Below are 19847 nucleotides of genomic sequence, written 5' to 3' on the forward strand. Positions count from 1 at the left end.
TGGCATGAACATTGAATTCTCCCAGTTTTGCTAGCCCTTGCTGTCTCCTCCCCTTCCTCAACCCTCGAGCTGTCTCCTCCCATCCCCTTCGCTCCATAGATGCTGCTGCACCCGCTGAGTTTCTCCAGCATTTTTGTGTACCTTCGATCTTCCAGCATCTGCAGTTCCTTCTTGAACACCTCAGTACATTTAGTTGGTATTGGAGAGCACCAGCATGTGTTTTTCTAGCCTGAGCTTTAAACTCCCGCGGCCGCTTCACGCCGACAACCGCTCGACGCACATCGGCCGCGAGGTCACGTGTGTGTGTGTGGGGAGGGGAAGGAAAGCCGAGCGCCACCACGTGACCGCAAAAAAGGCCCGCCTACTCTGTGACGACGCGGCGTGCTCGCTGCTGTGATTGGTGGCCGCCGCCGTCGATCACGCCGCGCCGAGCGGAGGGCGACGGTGGGAATGGTCGTCGCGGCTGCCAATCGCGGCAAGGCCCGCCTCCGATGGGCGGGGGGGGGGGGCGGGGCGAGTCGCGAGCATGCGCGGAGTGAGGGGACTAGCAGGCTGGCGGGAATGGGGTGAGTGACCGTTGGGCGCGCGGGGGAGGGGCAACGGCCGCCCTCGGGGACGCGCGCGGGGTGGGATAGGTGGGGCGCGCTCCCGCCCGCGGGGCCGAACGGCGGGAGAGGGACCGGGCACGGGCAACCATAGATCCGAAACGACGGAGGGCTGAGTGTGTGAGAAGGAATTGCAGATGTTGGTTTAGACCGAAGATAGACACAAAAAGCTGGTGAGTCTGAAGAAGGGTCTCGACCCGTTCCTTGTCTCCATAGATGCTGCCCGTCCCGCTGAGTTACTCCAGCTTATTGTGTCTGTCTGACGGAGGCAGGAAACCTTTAGTGATAGACGTTGTACCAGTCAACAGCCAAACGTCTGTCGCCTCCTTTAGCTCTCAAGTCAAGTCCATTGGGTGTTAGTCTCTGGAATAACTACCATGATGAGCTGAACAAATGTAAGACTCTATTCAAACTAAAAACACTCTTCAGAAACAAAAGATTGAATGGTTATGAGCTGGACCAGTGATTTTCTTTTCTGTTTGGTTATTTCTTGTTTGTGGACTGTTCCAACAGATTTTGGGTCCATTTGTTCCCATTATTTTGTTTTTCCATGAAAATGTATAGAAAATAAGAGGGGGTAGGACCAGAAAGGTTTTCGAACTTCTTCTTACCCCTTTTGAACATGAACGATATTATTTGTATTATTTGAGTTACTTATTTGTTTGTTTTCCTTTGTGTTTTATTTTCTTTTTTTATTGCTTACAAGTTTATTTAATAATAATAATAATGGATGGGATTTATATAGCGCCTTTCTAATACTCAAGGCGCTTTACATCGCATTATTCATTCACTCCTCAGCCACACTCGGTGGTGGTAAGCTACTTCTGTAGCCACAGCTGCCCTGGGGCAGACTGACGGAAGCGTGGCTGCCAATCTGCGCCTACGGCCCCTCCGACCACCACCAATCACTCACACACATTCACACACATATATTTGTGTTTGTATTTTTTAACAATGTTCAATAAAGTATAAAGTATAGTAAGTCAAGTCACATTTATTTATATAGCACATTAAAAAAAACAGCTCTCGTTGGCCAGGGTGTTTTACATTTGTTATAAGAATAGTATAAACAAACAAACTACATACATATATACATATACAGCCCTCGCTCAGTGGACGTCAGGAAAGGCTTGGGAGTATAGATTATAAACTCTGGCATTGTATGTTATTCTTCACATGTTTAAATTTCTTCACATGTTTTATTTTTAATTGTGTGCTGTGTTGTGTATATCGTGTCGTTATCCCTGCGAGCAAAGCACCAGGGCAAATTCCTTGTATGTGTAATGTATTGGCTAATAAAATTCAATTGGAAGGATGAGGGGGATTTTATAGAAACATATAAAATTATAAAAGGACTAGACAAGCTCGATGCAGGAAAAATGTTCCCAATGTTGGGCGAGTCCAGAACCAGGGGCCACAGTCTTAGAATAAAGGGGAGGTCATTTAAGACTGAGGTGAGAAAAAACTTTTTCACCCAGAGAGTTGTGAAATTATGGAATTCCCTGCCATAGAGGGCAGTGGAGGCCAAGTCACTGGATGGATTTAAGAGAGAGTTAGATAGAGCTCTAGGGGCTAGTGGAGTCAAGGGATATGGGGAGAAGGCAGGCACGGGTTATTGATTGGGGACGATCAGCCATGATCACAATGAATGGCGGTGCTGGCTCGAAGGGCCGAATGGCCTCCTCCTGCACCTATTTTCTATGTAATTCAATTCTCGTTTTTCTCTCCAGTGATGCTGCCTGTCCCGCTGAGTTACTCCAGCATATTGTGTGTCTGTCTCCTAGTTTCACTGTCGTCCTGTTTAGTTTCACAGTCTGTATCCACTCGTCATCACCTTCCCCGCAGCCAACAATGGACTATTGTGGGCTCCACCTTTCCTTGATCGCCGTCACTTTTTTGCATATCTTTCATTCATTTCTTCTATTAATCTCTCTATTACACCGTCTACGTTTCTCATTTCCCTCTCCCCTGGCTCTCTGAAGAAGGGTCTCGAGCCGAAACATCACCTATTCCTTTTCTCCAGAGATGCTGTCTGACCCGCTGAGTTATACCAGATTTTTGTGTCTATGCCCCGGCTATAGAGTCGTAGTTACACATCACAGAAATGGGCCCTTCGCCCCAATTTATTTGTGCTGACACGATGCCGGTCCCATTTGCCTGCATTGACCCACATCCCTTTACTGTGTTATGCTGCTGCAAGTAAGGATTTCATGTTTTCTTTCAGTTCATACTCTTAGTTCAGTTTATTATTGTCACGTGTAGCAAGGTACTGTGAAAAGCTTTGGTTTGTGTCCTATCCGGTCAAAGAAACGACCATACATGATCACAATCAAGTGTATATAGGCTCTAACATTTACTGCAAGATAAGGTCTGATTAAATAGAGTTCAAAGGTTTCCAATGATATAGCTGGGAGGTGAGGGCCGCTCTTGAGTTGGTGAGAGGACGGTTCAGTAACATTATGGGTGTAATCGTATAAACTGTAAATTGGTGCTTCATTACTCTGGAGGCTAGAATGTGTGGAAACGCTATTGAATAATCTGTAGTGATTCATTTGATTTGGGGATGCAACGAGACGTGAATGGAACCTTCCAGTGGGATTTGTATTTAAACTAATGTGAAAGGCGGGGAATTAATTGTACGGTATTTGTTCCTTTTCATTTTGTACTGGTTTAGCTAATATCAGGAGAATTATACTGAAAATCAATTTAGTTTACTTGGAACTATGGCCCTAAATGTTCCAGTGACTCACAAAAGATTTCTAGTGCAAAATGCAGGTTTGGAGATCAAATAACAATATTAGGTGGAATATGACTTGCTGTATGAAGGGAGGGGGAGAAGCACATTGTCAGAACAGAATAGTCAGGAGCTCATGTTTTGGTTCAATAGTGCTTTGGTTAACTGACTGCGGTGTTGAAAAGCAAATGTTTCTTTTTCTCTTAACTTTAAATAGAAAAGTGTCTGAAGATAAATTTATATTTACTGAGTGTAGATTCAGTTTCTAGGTTAGTACAACAGGGAAAAAGAAATTCTTTAAATGTGTGTTTGTACCTATGCCAAGAGATTTTAAACTTTTTGCCTTGTGCTACTTGGGTGCACAATGAGAAATTTTGGGGCCATCAGGAAGATTGAAACTTTCTGCATTTACATCAGCTTGTACACAATTCTATCTTTCTTCTGGGATTAGCATTTATTCACCAATAATACTAGAGTATATGAGGCTGCCATTTTCAGGTTGGACAGCCTGCAGTCTATGTGGCGAAGTTTGGACCACTTTGCTTTAACATTCAACTATCTTGTTTAACCCATGTATGAATGTTTGACACGAAGGTAGGAGAAGAAAATAGGTTAGTATTATAGTTTGCATAAAGGATGAGGCTTGTGTGGAGCATGGATCCGGCGAGCTGAACAGCCTTGTTTTATGCTGTAAATACTGCAATATGTCACAACCCAAAGTGTGTGTTTTATCCAGGTTTTTGATGGACATACATAGCCTTTTGTCGTACTTGTTATTCACAAATGGGAGTACTAATAATTATGTATAACTTTTCTATTTTTGTTGTGGACAGTTTTGATAGAAAAATAACTGCAAGTTTTTTCTTTTCAGATGCAGCATTTATTTTTAGACAATTAAATCAGGCCCTGCGATGAGTTATTGACATGGAAGCTCGACGTACAGCTCGAACCCTCCAGGTAGTGGATACAGAGTACAGTGCAGATGCTGTGGAGTGGTGCCCGATTGACAAGTGGCATCATGTACTAACCTGTGGTACTTATCAATTAAAGAATCCTGAAGAGAAGGTACAACGCTGTTTACAGGAAGGGAAATTGTTTTTTGCAATTAAATCTCACTTTAGTTATTATTAAGAATATTTCCTAATTTGAAGACTGTAATTAAGTTTTCTAATGAATCAAACAGGAGTAACATTGATAATAATATTTTTGGAATGTTAGTGATTCAATTGAAGCCTGTGCTAATATTGGCTGGGCAGGAGTGGGGTCACTGCAATTACCCTCGGTATTGGCCTGTGAATACAGTAGAAAAGCATGGTTTCATTGTTGCCCATTGATCTTTGACACAATGAATCTATAGAAATGGAGAGCATGGCCAGATATAACTGATTCATTTCATGGTTCAAAGAATTCCCTCAAAACAGCCTTTCAAAGAGAGATCTCTTAAATTTAGATGTCTAGTAATGACAATATAATTTTTAACTGACTATTTATAACTTTGATTTTCCAGGGGTCAGGAGACTCGGAAATTAATAAGCCTCAACTCCGGCAGGGGCGGCTTTACCTATACTGCTTTCAACAGAAACAGCTTTATTCTCCTTTAACAGAGGTACAGAGGATTGAAATGCCTGCAATATTAGATCTCAAATGGTAAGCGTTAATGAGGTTGGATATAAAGTATCACATAGGGCTTTTATGAACACACAAAATAGGAGCAGGACGTGATTATACCTAAAGGCTAGTCCACCATTGAGTAAGATCATGGCTGATCTGATATTGGCCTTGATTCCACTCTCCCCATCTGTTGCCCATAAACCGTGACTCCCCAGTAGTTCGATAATCAGCTTTGGATATATACAGTCATTCAACTTTCAAAGTAGAGAATTGCAAAGATTCATAACTCTGGGAGAAGAATTCCATCTATTTACTCTAAACTTCAATGTGTATAGGCCCAACCTGGTCAATCTTTCCCTTTACTCCAGGAATCAAGTGAAGCATATGTGAACTACTTCAAATGTAAGTTAATTCCTTAATAGGAGACCAAATGGTACACATATTATTTCACCAATTCCTTCTAGACTTGTAAGATGATTTCACTGCTTATAGATATAAAGGTCATCCATTTTTGCCTTGGTAATTAATTGTACTTTAGTTTCAAGCATTTTAATGTACAAGAAAACATAACTCCTTCCACGTTCAGTCATGAAAATCTACCCTTGTAGAAAAGACTGACATGTTCTATGTATTGTTTTAATGTACTGGCAACTAATTTGCATGTCCAATCCCTAATATTCAGAGCTTGACAAAGTTGACTATTTGACTAACCTGATGAGGTACTTTTTCTGGGAGGGATGTGATGCGGGGGAGGGGGGAGAGGGGGGCTGGCAGCACAGCTAGTTTATGTCATGGAGTCATACAGCATGGAATCAGGGTCTTTAGACAAACTTGTCAATGCCTACCAAGATGCCCCATCACTGTAAGTCCCACATGCTTTTGTTTGGCCCATATCCCTCTAAATCTGTCCTATCCGTGTACCTGTCCAAATGGATTTTAACATTTTTATAATACCTGCCTCAATTACTACCTTTGGCAGCTCATTCCATACACCCACCACCATCTGTGGCAAAAGTTGCCCCTTAGGTTCCTATTAAATCTTTCCTCTCTCACCTTCAACCTAGGTCCTCTGGTTGTTTTTTTTTAATCCTTTATTTGTCATTCAGACCTTTCGGTCTGAACGAAATGCTGTTGCCTGCAGCCATACATGTAATAATAACAACACACAATAAACACAAATTAACATCCACCACAGTGAGTTCACTAAACGCCTCCTCACTGTGATGGAGGCAAAAGTCTTAGAGTTACTGTCTCTTCCCTCCTCTTCTCCCTCTGCGCCGAGGCGATACCCCACCGGGCGATGGTAAGTCAGTCCCGCGGTTCAAGCTCCGCGGCCCGGGGGTGGTCGAAGCTGCCGCACTCCAGTCCAGCGCCCTCCTGTTGTAACGGGTGCTCCGGAAAACAGGCATCAACCTGTGACCCGCGAGCTCCCGACATTGTCATCCACTGGCCCGCGGCCGAGCCCCGGATTCAGGTTGCCGCCACCAGAACGCCGTCTCCGCCCCGCACCGGGCCGCCCACTCTAGGTAAAAGACTCTGCATTAATTCTATCTATTCTCATCATGATTTTATACACCTCAATATGATCATCCCTTAGCTTCCTGCACTCCAAGGAATAAAGTCCTAGCCTGTCCAACCTTTTCCTATAGCTCAGCATACCTGGCAATATTCTCGTATATCTTCTCTGCAATAATTCCAGCTTTCCAACACCCTTCCTATAGCAGGCTGATCAAAACTGAACAATATACTCCAAATGTGGCCTTACTAATGTCATGTACAACGGTAACATCTCATCCCATTGTCTGTAATCAATACCTTGAATAATGAAGGCCAATCTACTGAAAGCTGCCTTAACCACCCGATCTCTCTGCGAAACCACTTTCAGGGTATTGTGTACCTGCATTCCTAGGTCCCTTTGCCCTATAATAGTCCCCAGCACACTGCCATTCACTGTAAAGGTCCTGCCTTGGTTTTACTTCTCAAAATGCACACCTCACAACAATTACGGTAGTCTTTTGATCAATGTTTACACCGAGGCTGTAGTGGGCCTGAAGGTGTATGGTATGGTGAAACCTAGACTGGTAATCAGTGAGCAGAGTTTTGGTGAGTAAGTGCTGCTTGACATCTTGTATCACTTTGCTGATGACAGAATGTTAATTGTGAAGTTTGTAGTTTCCCTGCTTCTCGTGAACACAACACCCCTGGGCAATTTTCCACATAGTTGGGCAGATGCCAGTGTTTTGATTGATCTGGAGCAGCTTGGCTGGAAGCATAGACGGCTCTGGTGTGTGTTGAGATATTGTATGGCCCAATAGCCTTTGCTACCTTTGTGTTCTGAGTCTTTTGCTTCATGTGTTATCAAGAACCAACTTGTCTGGAAGTGACTTCTGTGATGGTGGTTATTTTGGGAGGACTCAAACTTGGATAAATCATTTGGCATTTGGGTGAAAGTGACCACAAGTGTTTCAGCCTTGTCCATAACGGGGCCTTGCTCATTGATTCATGGTTTGATTTCACCGTAACCATGTACCTTCAAGTCTCATTTTACAGGATACTTATGTTCTTAGAACCACCTCCTCCTGTTACCTGCTTAATTGTCCACCGTCATATGACAGAACTGCATGGCTTTTTTATGTATTACACTCAATGTGGCAGAACTACAGAGCTTTGTTCTTTGCAGAGCTGGTATGGGTTGATTGTTTCCCTGTTGGATGCTGCTTCATTTTTACTTGCATATTATTGCAAGTTGAAAGCTTTTTTTGTCATTCTAATTTAATGAAAAATGTGGAACTTGTTTTAGGAACAAGAGCATTCAACTTGAGAAATAATGAGAATTCAACTCATTTAACATGACGCGTTATTTAACCTGTTATTGAATGACTTCTATACAATAATAACAATCTGCCTACAGGGGAGACTGGTGACATTAAACATGATGGATTATCTTGTGTAGATCTGAAATTTGTAAGTTAGTAGCTGTCAGAACAGGAACAGTGAACAAACTAATTAGAACATCTGACACATTAATGGAAACTGTGGTTGCATTTCTACTTTCATCCTAAATGATAGTAATTCACTGCAGACTGGAGATCTAACCTGAAATGACCATAATCGACACATTAGACATGGGAAGTATTCTCATGATTTGATACAGCTTGATTCTTGTCTGTATTTTTGGTTAACTGAAATTTTGCATGACTTCACTATGTAATGAGTTGTTTTCTTCTGAAAATTGGAATAATAATCTAAAGCTATCTTGATTGCAGGTGTCATGTGCCCATGGCTGGGTATCCTGTACTTGGTGTAGCGAATGCTGAAGGAAGCCTGGAACTGTATAATCTAACACAAAATAAGGCATGTGTACTATTTTTAGTGGAGAAAATGCTGAAATCTTTGAAGGAAATGGGAATCAGGAACATGGAAAATAATAGTTAAAAGAGATTTACAAAAGGAAGTAGTGTTTGCCAAATTTCTTGCAAATTTTAATAGAAGCTGTAACTAACTGGTTACGGGTGAACTAGTTAACGTGGTAGTTTGGGATTTTCAAAAGATTTCCGATAAGTTGACACACGAGGTTGTTAAACAAGGTTAGTATACCTATCTTTAAGGTTATTATGCTGGTGTGCTTTGATGATTAGTTAACAGATAGAAAATTTAAAAAAAGGCAATTTTGGGGTTGGAAAGCTGTAATACTTGGAATGTTGTCAGAGTCCAGATATTCATAATCTATGTAACGGAATGGATTAGGGGATAGAGTCAAAGGTAGACACAAAATGCTGGAGTCATCCAGTCATAGAGCTATATAGCACGGAACAGTCCTTTAGGCCTTGTCTATGCTGACCAAGTTGACATACTGTACCAGTCCCATTTGCCTGCATTTGGCCAATTTCCCTCTAAACCTCCCCTATCCACTTACATATCCAAATATATTTTAAAAACTGTAATTATATCTATTCATATGTCTGAGCTGCTGGCCCAATCTCTGCTACTTTGTGAGATGGATATTTATTTGTGGAAATAATGTGGAGAGAATTCTTGACTGGGTTAGAATAGGAACTGGTTCTGATGGCTAACCACAAATAATGTAGTTTGCATTAATTATGTTTTATTAAGCATGAAGGTATGCTTTTGGTTTACGATTCATCATGGAGATGTCTTTGTCTTTCAATGTAATTATTTGTATGGATATTTAGAAATAATTTTCCTATATTTTGAATGTGTGAGTTTGAAGAATGTTTTTTGGGTTAATTAAAATAAAGCACTACAAACTACACAGATCAGTATTGGCTTTGTGTGGCTAGTCTTTCAAAGGAGCCGTTGGTAATTTTATTACTTGCTTTAGGCTAACGTTAAAACTATCTTGGTTTTGTAAAATGAAATCTAAAATATCAAATGTTGTCTTTCATGGGCTGCAGGAATAAAATCAATGCTACTTAAAGATGTTGCTTCATCTTTTATTGGAAATTGCTTCCCTACACCCACTCCTTCCAAAGACTCTGCATCTAAATGTCATTTACCCTCGCTACCATGGATTAGGGTGGGGTAATTGGTCCAGTATTTGTTTTTACTCTCTTTTTAATGCACCTATTAGATGGATGGAGGAAACAAGAATGGACCTGTCAATAAAGCTCCTTGCAAACATAAATCAGTTTCAAGCCTCCTTAAAATTAATATGCGTGAAACTCTGTATACATGTGGAAAGGTAAAAAATGGTGATAAAGACAAATTGAAATGTGGACATTAAAATGGAGAGTTTTCTGTGGCTCAATGAAATCTTTTCTTTCAGCAGAAAAACAGCTGCTCATTGGAGCCCATGTGCAGTGTTAAGTTAGGGCCCGAAAGCCTGGCTCTATCCCTGGACTGGTCAACAGGAAAATGGCAGTAAGTTTTTATTTCTGCTCATTCTCTTTTTTTTTTTTTTTTCAAAGGGAATTTCAAACTATGTTTTCTTGAGTAATTTATTGATTATTTCCTTCATTTTTAAATGTGTAAGCTCTCTGAGTAACTTAATCAATGTTAGTAAAATGTCCTCTTTGTAAAGTTTATGTTCTACTTTTAAAGTCAAATTTATCCTGAAATGTAGAATGTTGTGTGGTTAATCTTACGCAAGTTTGGTGCGTGTACAGATGTGGTGAAGATGTCGCTGTTTAGAGCATATTGCACACCACTCTATACTGCGCACCTGTGGTCGAACTATGGAAAGACAAGCTAAGACTAAAGGTGTCATATAATGATGGCATGCGAACACTGCTAAGGAAACCTAGATGGTGTAGTGCTAGTAACATGTTTGTGGCTGCAGGAGTCAGTGCTTTAGAAGCTATCCTAAGAAACCATTTGTATAAATTCATTTGCAGGATAAATGACTCTAAAAATGTAATTATTGTGGCCTTGTCAAACATAAGGTTTAGCACTACACGCCACCAATCCCAGTTGTGGAGACACTGGTATTGCTGTCCCGTTATAGAACACTGATCATTTTTATTCTGGATTTTAAATAATGTATTTTTTTAATATATAATTTATGATGCTTTTATAAGTGATATACTAAGATTTTATATGTGTTTTATGGTGCTTTTATATGCAATATATTTTAATGTAATGTCCCTTGTCTGGACCTTGAGTCCGAAATAAAGTTTATTATTATTATTATGACCTTTTCCATTTTTGTGTTCACAGTGAACCTGTCAAGATCATTAGCAGTGACTCAAAGGGATGTTTGAACCTGGTATCTTTGGACAGCAGTAGATCAACAATGGCCGTGGTCTCCCAGTGGAAGGCACATGACTTTGAAGCTTGGATTGCAGCTTTCAATTACTGGAATACAGATGTTATTTATTCAGGTAGCTTGGTCATGTTCGGAGCAGTTGAGTGAAAGTCAGCCCCAAACATGCTCATTTTTATCTATGCCTGAACTATTCCTTTACCAACACTAGTAAACTTTATCATTTAAACTAGACTAAGTGGTGGTCGAATTGTAGAATTGATCCTAGGAAGTGCAGTTAATTTTTTCAAATGTTTTTTCCCCGACCATCCATTCCCAAATTCCCCCCACCGCTACCATTTATCTCTTTTCTACAAGGATTGATTCTTGCAGAAATATATTAACTGACTAACAGAGGCTTCATGTGTAATCCACGATAGAAATATTAGCAGTTTATGCACTTTATGAAAAGCATCATAACAGAACACAGTCCTGACCTCACCAGATGTGTACCTGCATGTTCACAACAGTGTAGCAGTCAAATTTTACCTTTTCCCTAGCTTAACACTTGGTTTCTTGGCCCAAAGATGGAGAGGCAAGTATATTTTGAGGGTAATGAGATAAGGAACTCCAGATACTGGTCCACAAAAAGCCCACAAAGAGTTTATATTTCAATGAGAATGTATTTGTGAGCTGCTTAGAAGTGTGCTAGTTTAATTTTATTTCTCTTTCTGTCCTTCTCCAGGAGGTGATGACAGTAAGTTGAAAGGTTGGGACATGCGGACAGGGACTAATAAGCCAGTCTTCATCAGCACCGGGTATGTGCACAATGTTTGAAAGTGCAACTCCTCTAATACAACTCTGTATATAAGGAGCTGAATGGGTGCTTGATTTTAAATTTGTATATCCTTCACTTTGTATATCCTGGTGAAGCTTTAAGCTTTTAGGTGAGTTGTATTTTACCTGGAGAATTGAACACATGTAATTTGTTTTAAATAATTCCAGGTTTCAGGCACAGCTTGAATTTCAGGTTCCTGAGAAAGATCCTCATCCATTAGTCTGACCGTGTCCACAGCTCTTTGCACTAAAACACTTCACCCAAAGACAGGGACAGACAATCTCAAACTCGATTTGCATAACAGCTTAATTACAAAAGCTTTACCCCATCAGTGAGGCAGGATGCCAATAAAGGACCCACAGGTGAAAGGACAATATCAACAGGTACTGTGTCACCTGCTTCTGATTGATAGATTGGAAGTTAGAGCAGTAGGGCTGCCAATCCTCTTGCTTTTCCTGGTCAATCCAGAGCAATTTTAGCAAGTCATTTTTCTACATTTTGTAAATTCTCATTTTTGCTTTTGTCCTGAGAAAGGACGAAAGTCCGTGTTGAAACATTTTGCAGAATAATGTGTAGAGGCTTGAGGGAAAAAGCAATAACTTTTTTTGGTTGCATCACAGCAGTGTTCTGATTTAATTCAGCATTATACATAATCTTGGTGTGTGATCTGTCGCTGTGTGGAGCCTGATATCTGTAATCTACATAGAGACTTTGAACAGAGATTGATGGATACTTTATCTGTTTAGTCCTAGTCTTTTCACTTCAATAATACCACTTCTACCATAATGTTGGATGACATAACTAATGTGTTATGAATCAGCTACTGAACCTGGCAGATTTTGTTGCTCTTCACAGTACTGAAGTTTTAAAGGGAAATTAAAATCTCAGGTTGCCCTTTAATTCTCAAACAAATATTTTTTTTTTCAGGCACTCGATGGGTGTGTGCAGTATCCAAAGCAATCCACATAAACAACACATACTGGCTACTGGAAGGTGCGATTTGTACTTACTAAAACAAGAGGAACTTTGCTTTTTGTTCTTCGGGGAATTTTGTTGATCTGCACATTAATTAACTAAAATTAATGTTTTACTCAAATCTATCCTAATTGGCCTTGACAGTTCTCCATCTTTACTAAAGTTATGCTTCCTGGTGATTTTTTGAGAAAGCTAGTTCAAGTTTCCAGATTCAATTTAATTGTCACATGTACCAATTAAGGTACAGTGAAATTTGAGTTCAATGGCTAAAGGGGAAATTGAGATGAAAAATTGCATTTAATTTTTTTTTTAAGTATTGTGTACTTTACCCATGAATGTAACTAATTCAATATGTGAACGGACTTGTTTCTGTTTATAACGATCAATTTTATTGATTCTATTTTTCTTTTCAGTTATGACGAACATGTTCTTATCTGGGATTCCCGGCAGATGAAGCGGCCGTTGGCAGATACCCACGTCCAGGGAGGTGTATGGAGGGTGAAGTGGCATCCAAGTCAGGAAGGTCTGCTGCTTGCAGCATGCATGCACAATGGATACCACATCCTGGACTGTGAGGGTGCACTCGGTGAGTCTTTAACAGTTGTCAACCTGAAAAGATGCATTATAAATGCTAACGTCTATTTGCTAAAATAGAAATGGTTGTGTTCCATGTTCTTTGGTGCATCGTCAGCCTAGACAGCTTATTTGTAATAAATTAATTGTTTGGTGCTGTGATTAATTGCTTACAGATCAGAAATATCATGAGTTTAATTCTTGGTGAACTATCTGATCTCAGCAGAGACAGAAATTGAAGTGATAAATTTAGCTTCAATGCCCCTGGACAAGATAGAGGAAAATGTCAGCGTTTGGTAAAAATACTGTTATAAAATGCTGATTTCCTTGACATCAGATGTGTGCAGGATCAATTTAGGGGTATGATTTTGGATTATGGTTTACTGGGCATTTAAAGAATTATTAATTTAATACAATAACAGAAAATGTTTTAATTAATTTTGTCAGTCAGGTCTTCTTATTGATCAGAAGTCTAAGTCTACTTGGAAATGATTTGTGAGACTCTCGATTATGTTCTGTTGCCTGCATGCAAACTTCATTAGCAGGGCAGTTTTCTGGAGGGCAGATCCTGAAATGGATGACACCAAAAGAGTTGGAAAATATTTTCTTGTAATTTGGAGAATTTTAACCTCTTTGTTTCTGTAGTTTGAATTTGTGAGGAAGTACTACTTTAAATTTAAAGAGAAGATAGACACAAGAAGCTGGAGTAACTCTGCGGGACAGGCAGCATCTCTGGAGAAGGAATGGATGATGTTTTGGGTCGAGTCCCTTCTTCAGTCTGAAGAAGGGTCTCGACCCGCCACGTCACCTATTCCTTCTCTCTGGCTCGCTGAGCATTTTGTGTCTGTTTTGTCTGAATCACTCGTTGGTCACATAACTAAGTCATTAGTAAGTTGTAAGATTCTTAATAGATAAGGTATTACAGCTGGTGAATATTGTGGCTGAGATTGAATTTAAGAGTAATTGGTATCTGTTTACACAAAATGACAGCTTTTTTACCACGGAACTCAAAATAATAGAATGAAAGGCAGCGTCGTATAAAATTAATATTAAGAGGCCTGGATATGATTGGGTTTAACCGTAAACTGCAAATAATTCGGTAACCATGCGTTTGTTTGTCAAGACCCTTTGAACGGGATTGTATAGCCAATAGCATAGTTGTGTATTAACTGTTTTTCAATGATATGTATTATTTCATAGTACGTGTTTATTTTAATTCAAATAGTTTCTGTTTTCTTCAGCTGCAGGTCAAGAAGGATGCCGGATTCTTTATTCATACATATTACACAATTCACTGGCATATGGGGCAGACTGGTCAAGGTTATCAATCGATGCTCAACCCACCTCAGGGCCTTGGTCTGTACCTTCGTTATTAGCAGAAACTCAGAGGAAAAAGGATCCTGAACAAGGAACAAAGGAAGCAGCAGTCAAGTTCCAGCATCTAAAGATCCAGTATGAATCTCCCACAGGTTTATTTGATATGGTGGTAGAAGATGAGGCAGATGATTATGGCTCTAGGTCTTCAAGCAGTTTGCAGGCCAGTGGTGCCTCTCAATGTCCAAGTACGGACCTTGCCATGAAAGACCAGCAGAACTTCAAGGCCGGGATTGATTGGACTAAAAAGAAAGGTGATTTGTTGGCAACGTGTTCCTTCTATGACCATGTCTTGCATGTTTGGAAGTGGGAAAGAAACAACACTGTATCTTCCACTTAATTTTTCCAAACAGTGTATACTATTATAAAGTACTGGTGAGGCCAGATTGAATGAGGGAAGAGTATAGTTTGATCATTTTAATTTTCAGTATCCTGTAGAAAAGTTGGGCATGAAATTTATAACAGTTCATTATTCTTAAAATAGCGCCAAGATTTTGGTGTTCTCGGCTGCATAAATGCTTCAGGTGAAGGGGAAAGTGGGAGAGAAGTTGGTAGCTTTGTGATGTAATTGATCACACTGTTAAATAATAGTAAAATACTAAAATATGGTTGGAAATAAAGATACAATGAGAAATATAGTATTAATGGTACACGTCCTCCCTGGGTTACAAACATGCGACTGGATGCCCCATACACACAGACAAGTGTGTGGAGACTAGTGGGATGTGCAAGGAAGAATTTGTTGGCTGCAGTATCATGCCAGGTGGGAATAGGGTCATTCCGTTGTTGTCTTTCACTAGCTGCAATAATGGATGCTAGATTGAGGCTAGCGTTGGAGACTTGTTTATTCAGTGAGTCAGCTGTCGCTCTTCCGGATCTCCCGTCACAGATGTTTCTGTATTATCTCTGACTTACAAACAGTTCACATAACAAACAGTTCTCAGGAACAGAATCCTTTTGTACACTGGAGATTTCCTGTAATGCGTGGCTCATTTAGTCTGAAACACCTCTTCTTTAATCCCAATACTAGACCTACAGAAGAATTGAGGGATTTGTACAAGTCATTTAAATCAGATTATGCCACCCAGGATTTAAAAATAATTCCAGGGGCCTGGTGTCAAAGGTTAATTTAGATCTTCTGCCAATGATCTTTATAAACCGATGCTTTCTGCTTTTCGCTGACCATGTTCTGTGATTGGTAAATTATTACAATTCACATTTCTGGTGACATGAGAAACTGTACAATTGAAGCTCCTCACAGCAAAGTGTTTTGGTCCTGTGGACCTCTAATTAACTGGTGCTTTGGATCTCAGGAGTTTTTGCTAAGAGCTGCTTTTGGATTTCAAGGAAATCCATAGTAGTTGAGCAAGACTAAATTTATTTTTTACCGATGGATTTAATGTATGGATTTAAACAATTAAACATTTTTTATCAATCTTTTTTGCAACTGTCTTCCACTGATGTGTAAGTCAAATTTTAAATATATACAGACATGTCTTATAGACATTCCAGAATGTAATTAAAGAGTTATTTGTTTGATCAATTCAGTATTTTGTTTGTTCTTGAATATTCTTGCAAAAATCTTACACTGGGTATTTCATGGGGTACAGAAAGCTGTTTGTAATAATGCTGTTCTACATGTTTTAATGTTTCTATCTTTCACTTTCCTCCTTGTACTGACATCTGAGATGAATGTTTCAGTAACATTCAATAGGGAGAAAAGAGGTTAAACACATCTATCGCTTTCTCCAATGAAAATGTATGCGCTTATAATGGGGGAGGGTGGGGGAAATTAAGATAAACATTTTAATTTCTCTGATTAAATATTCCATTTATATTATGCTCTTAGTTTAATGGTGGAATTTAATGTTTGTTTAAATTATATTCTTTGAAGTCATCTTAAAAAAACCCTTCAGCTAATGGAAGTGATCTCAATATTTTGGTTGAATTCAAACAGGGTAATAGCAAATGTCATTTTGGCAACACAATATATATCTTTATTTAAAGTGACATAAAGCAGCAAAAGACACATTTTCCTCCTTTTGTATTTGAATTAAAAAATTACTGTCACTGCTAATGGTAAATCAAGACTCGTTTTTGACCTGACCATAAGTATAAAATATAATTTACACTTGTGTTCATAATCAAAACCTGAGTGGCTACAACATTTTTCTAACCATGTGAAGAAACCTCTAGGTTAAGACCCCATCCCCACTGCCTCCTCCATATCCTCCCCACCTCTGTACTGAACACACCCTCCCACAGGACACCCAGTCACACTGAACCACCGATAAATAGACAATAGACCATAGGTGCAGGAGTGGGCCATTCAGCCCTACAAGCCAGCAATGTGATCATGGCTGATCCACAATCAGTACCCCGTTCCTGCCTCCTGTTCAGGAGTTTCCTTAAACAGTATGTGGATGCCCCCACACGTGAGAGGGCAACACTGGATCTAGTATTGGGAAATTGGGAAGGCAAGTTAATGAAGTGTGTGTGGAGGAGCCTTTTGGGTCCAATGACCACAGTTCGATTAGGTTTAAGATAGTTATGGATAAGGACGGAGAGGGTCCACGTGTTAAAATGCACAACTGGGGTAAGGCCAACTTTGAGGGTATGAGAGAAGGTCTCGCTCAAGTTGACTGGAGCAGGTTATTAGAGGGGAAAGGAACATGGGCCAAGTGGGATGTTTTTAAGTGTGCTGACGAAAGCTCAGGATATGTACGTCCCCGTTAGAGTGAAGGCCAAACCAGGCAAACATAAGGAAGCTTGGCTGATGAGGGAAATTGAGGCGTTGGTCAAAAAGAAGAAGGATGCATGGGACAGGTATAGGCAACTGGGATCAAGTGTATCCCTGGAGGAGTTTCGCGAACTAAGGAGTAAACTGAAAAAGGTGATCAGAAGGGCAAAAAGGGGCCAGGAGATAGCTCTAGTGGGTAGCAACAATCCCCAAAATGTTATAAATACATAAAGGGGTAAAGGGTAACCAGAGAAAGAGTGGGACCTTTCAGGAATCAAAGCAGTCACTCACATCTGTGTGGAGCTACAGGAAATGGGCAAGGTCCTCAATGAATATTTCTCCACTATTTACCAAGGAGAAAGACAGTTGGACGGAAGGTAGACAAAAATGCTGGAGAAACTCAGCGGGTGAGGCAGCATCTATGGAGCGAAGGAATAGGTGACGTTTCTGGTCAAGACCCTTCTTCAGACTGATGTTGGGATGGGGCTGGGGGGCGGGGGCGGGAAGAAGGAAGGAAAAGGTGGGGACAGTGGGCTGTGGGAGAGCTGGGAAGGGGAGGGGAAGGAACGAGAAACCAAGGACTACCTGAAATTGGAGAAGTCAGTGTTCATACCGCTGGGGTGTAAACTACCCAAGCAAAGAATTAGGCGCTGTTCCTCCAATTTGCGGTGGGACTCACTCTGGCCATGGATGAGGCCCAGGACAGAAAGGTCGGATTCGGAATGGGAGACGGAGTAGAAGTGCTGAGCCACCGGGAGATCAGGTTGGTTAATGCAAAGTGTGCGGAGGTGTTGGGCGAAGCGATCGCCAAGCCTGCGCTTGGTCTCACCGATGTAGAGCAGTTGACACCTAGAGCAGCGGATGCAATAGATCAGGTTGGAGGAGGTGCAGGTGAACCTCTGCCTCACCTGGAAAGACTGCTTAGGTCCTTGGATGGAGTCAAGGGGGGAGGTAAAGTCACAAGTGTAGCATTTACTGCAGTCGCAAGGGAAAGTACCAGGGGAGGGGAGGTTTGGGTGGGAAGGGACGAATTAACCAGGGAGTTACGGAGGGAGCAGTCTCTGCGGAAAGCCGAACGGGGAGGAGATGGGAGGATGTGGCCAGTGGTGGGATCCCGTTGGAGGTGTCAAAAATGTCGGAGGGTTATCTGTTGGACCTAGGTATGGTTAGTATAGTAAGACCTGAGTGATCTCCTGGACAAGTGTCGATCGCCTGGATTGGGGTCAGAGAGGAATTTCCCGGATTTTTTTCCCGAATTGGACCTGGGTTTTTATCCGGTTTTTTGCCTCCCCCAGGAGATCACGCGGTTCTTGGGGTGGAGAGAGGTGATAGCGGTATAAAGGGGAGGGTAGTGTCTTGTGTTCTGTGTCTTGTGTCTACTGTTTGTGGGTAAGTGTGTCTGTTTAGTGTTCAGCCATGAGCGAATGGCGGTGCGGGCTCGACGGACCTGGTGGTCTACTCTCGCACCTACTTTCTATGTTTCTATGTTTCTAAGACAACTTTTTGGCGTGTTCAGATAAAGCAACAGTTAAAACTACATAGACCTGATACAGCTTTGAGGATTTAACCACCAGCTGCTTTCCAAGTATTATGAACGAAACAAATAAATTCAAATTATCCTGGGTTAAAGAATGACATTTTGTTAAATACTGTATGTTAATGTATGGTAGTCTACCAATAGGATGTACTGAGCATATAGATGTGTTGGAAATTCTTGGGAATAGATGTTAAAAATTCGAGCAAATTGCTGCATTTTGAGGCAGTAGTTACTTCAAAGAATACTTTAGAAAATACTGAACATTTCCGGTGTGTAACAATATAGCAGCAGCTGTGGAGAGTTAACTCTGAAGAAGGGTCCCAACGTCAAACATTGTCCCTTTCCCTCCACAGATGATCCTATTATGACAGTTTGTAAGAATGCTGAGGGAAACTTAGCATAATGTATATTTTGTATAGAAGGTAGACACAAAATGCTGGAGCAACTCAGCGGGTCAGGTAATGTCCCTTGAGAAAAGGAATAGGAGATCCTTCATAAGACTTCTGGGTGAGTGACGCCCGGAGCTGCAGGAGAGTCAGAGCGTGGGCCTGCTGGTGCCAGCAAAGATAGGGTGCCAGTGCATGGTGCCCAGTGGAACGCAGGGTGCGGAAGGAGAACTGTTGCGAAAAGCGGTGGATTAACTGTCGGTACCTGTGATCCGGGTTGGGTCTGCACTGGGAGGTCTGGAACAGGAGTTGGAATCCCCGAGACACAAGATGGAGGCGCAGGCCCCATTACTGAATGAAATGATCAGTGCTGAAGGACATGACCTACATGTTTATCCTTTTCAAAGATGTTGCCTTACTGATAGTTGATAGCAATAATAATCCTTTATGCCATTCTTTCATACTGAGAACATTATTACTACACTTAGTAGTTTGCTAGAGGTTTGGAGAATGGCCAATATATTATTAATTCTTTTAAAATAGGGAGACCGAGTTATTTGGATAATTATAGTCTTGCTACTTTATTACATTTTGGGAAAACTAATATTTTAATAAAGGAAATAATTATCAGGTATCAAAAAGAGAGAATAGAAGGTTGTATCAATTTCAGTGAAGGCCAGTTTTGTTGAGCTAATTTCAAATCACTATACAGACCGGGGTGGGAGTTTGCAACCTTCACGTGGTGCACCCTGTTTTGACTAATGCAATCAACC

General features: G+C 40.9%; 1 protein-coding gene across 5 annotated transcripts; it reads left to right on the plus strand.

Annotated features, from left to right (window-relative positions):
* The first annotated feature begins 510 nt into the window (after positions 1-510).
* Positions 511-16483, plus strand: dph7 (diphthamide biosynthesis 7). 5 transcript variants are annotated; one of them, XM_033049309.1, is made up of 10 exons: positions 511-566; positions 4211-4404; positions 4847-4986; positions 8217-8304; positions 9737-9831; positions 10627-10790; positions 11397-11469; positions 12417-12482; positions 12878-13050; positions 14279-16483. In XM_033049309.1, the coding sequence occupies exons 2-10, from the start codon at positions 4264-4266 to the stop codon at positions 14749-14751; spliced, it is 1413 nt and encodes a 470-aa protein (XP_032905200.1). In that variant the 5' UTR covers positions 511-566; positions 4211-4263; the 3' UTR covers positions 14752-16483. The 5 variants fall into 5 exon arrangements, with proteins under 5 accessions (XP_032905200.1, XP_032905203.1, XP_032905204.1 ...); XM_033049312.1 differs by having other exon boundaries at positions 9740-9831; XM_033049313.1 differs by lacking the exon at positions 511-566 and adding an exon at positions 580-778 and having other exon boundaries at positions 9740-9831.
* Positions 16484-19847: the final 3364 nt, after the last annotated feature.

The sequence above is a fragment of the Amblyraja radiata genome, chromosome 32 (genome assembly GCF_010909765.2).
Source record: "Amblyraja radiata isolate CabotCenter1 chromosome 32, sAmbRad1.1.pri, whole genome shotgun sequence".
Taxonomy (NCBI): domain Eukaryota; kingdom Metazoa; phylum Chordata; class Chondrichthyes; order Rajiformes; family Rajidae; genus Amblyraja; species Amblyraja radiata.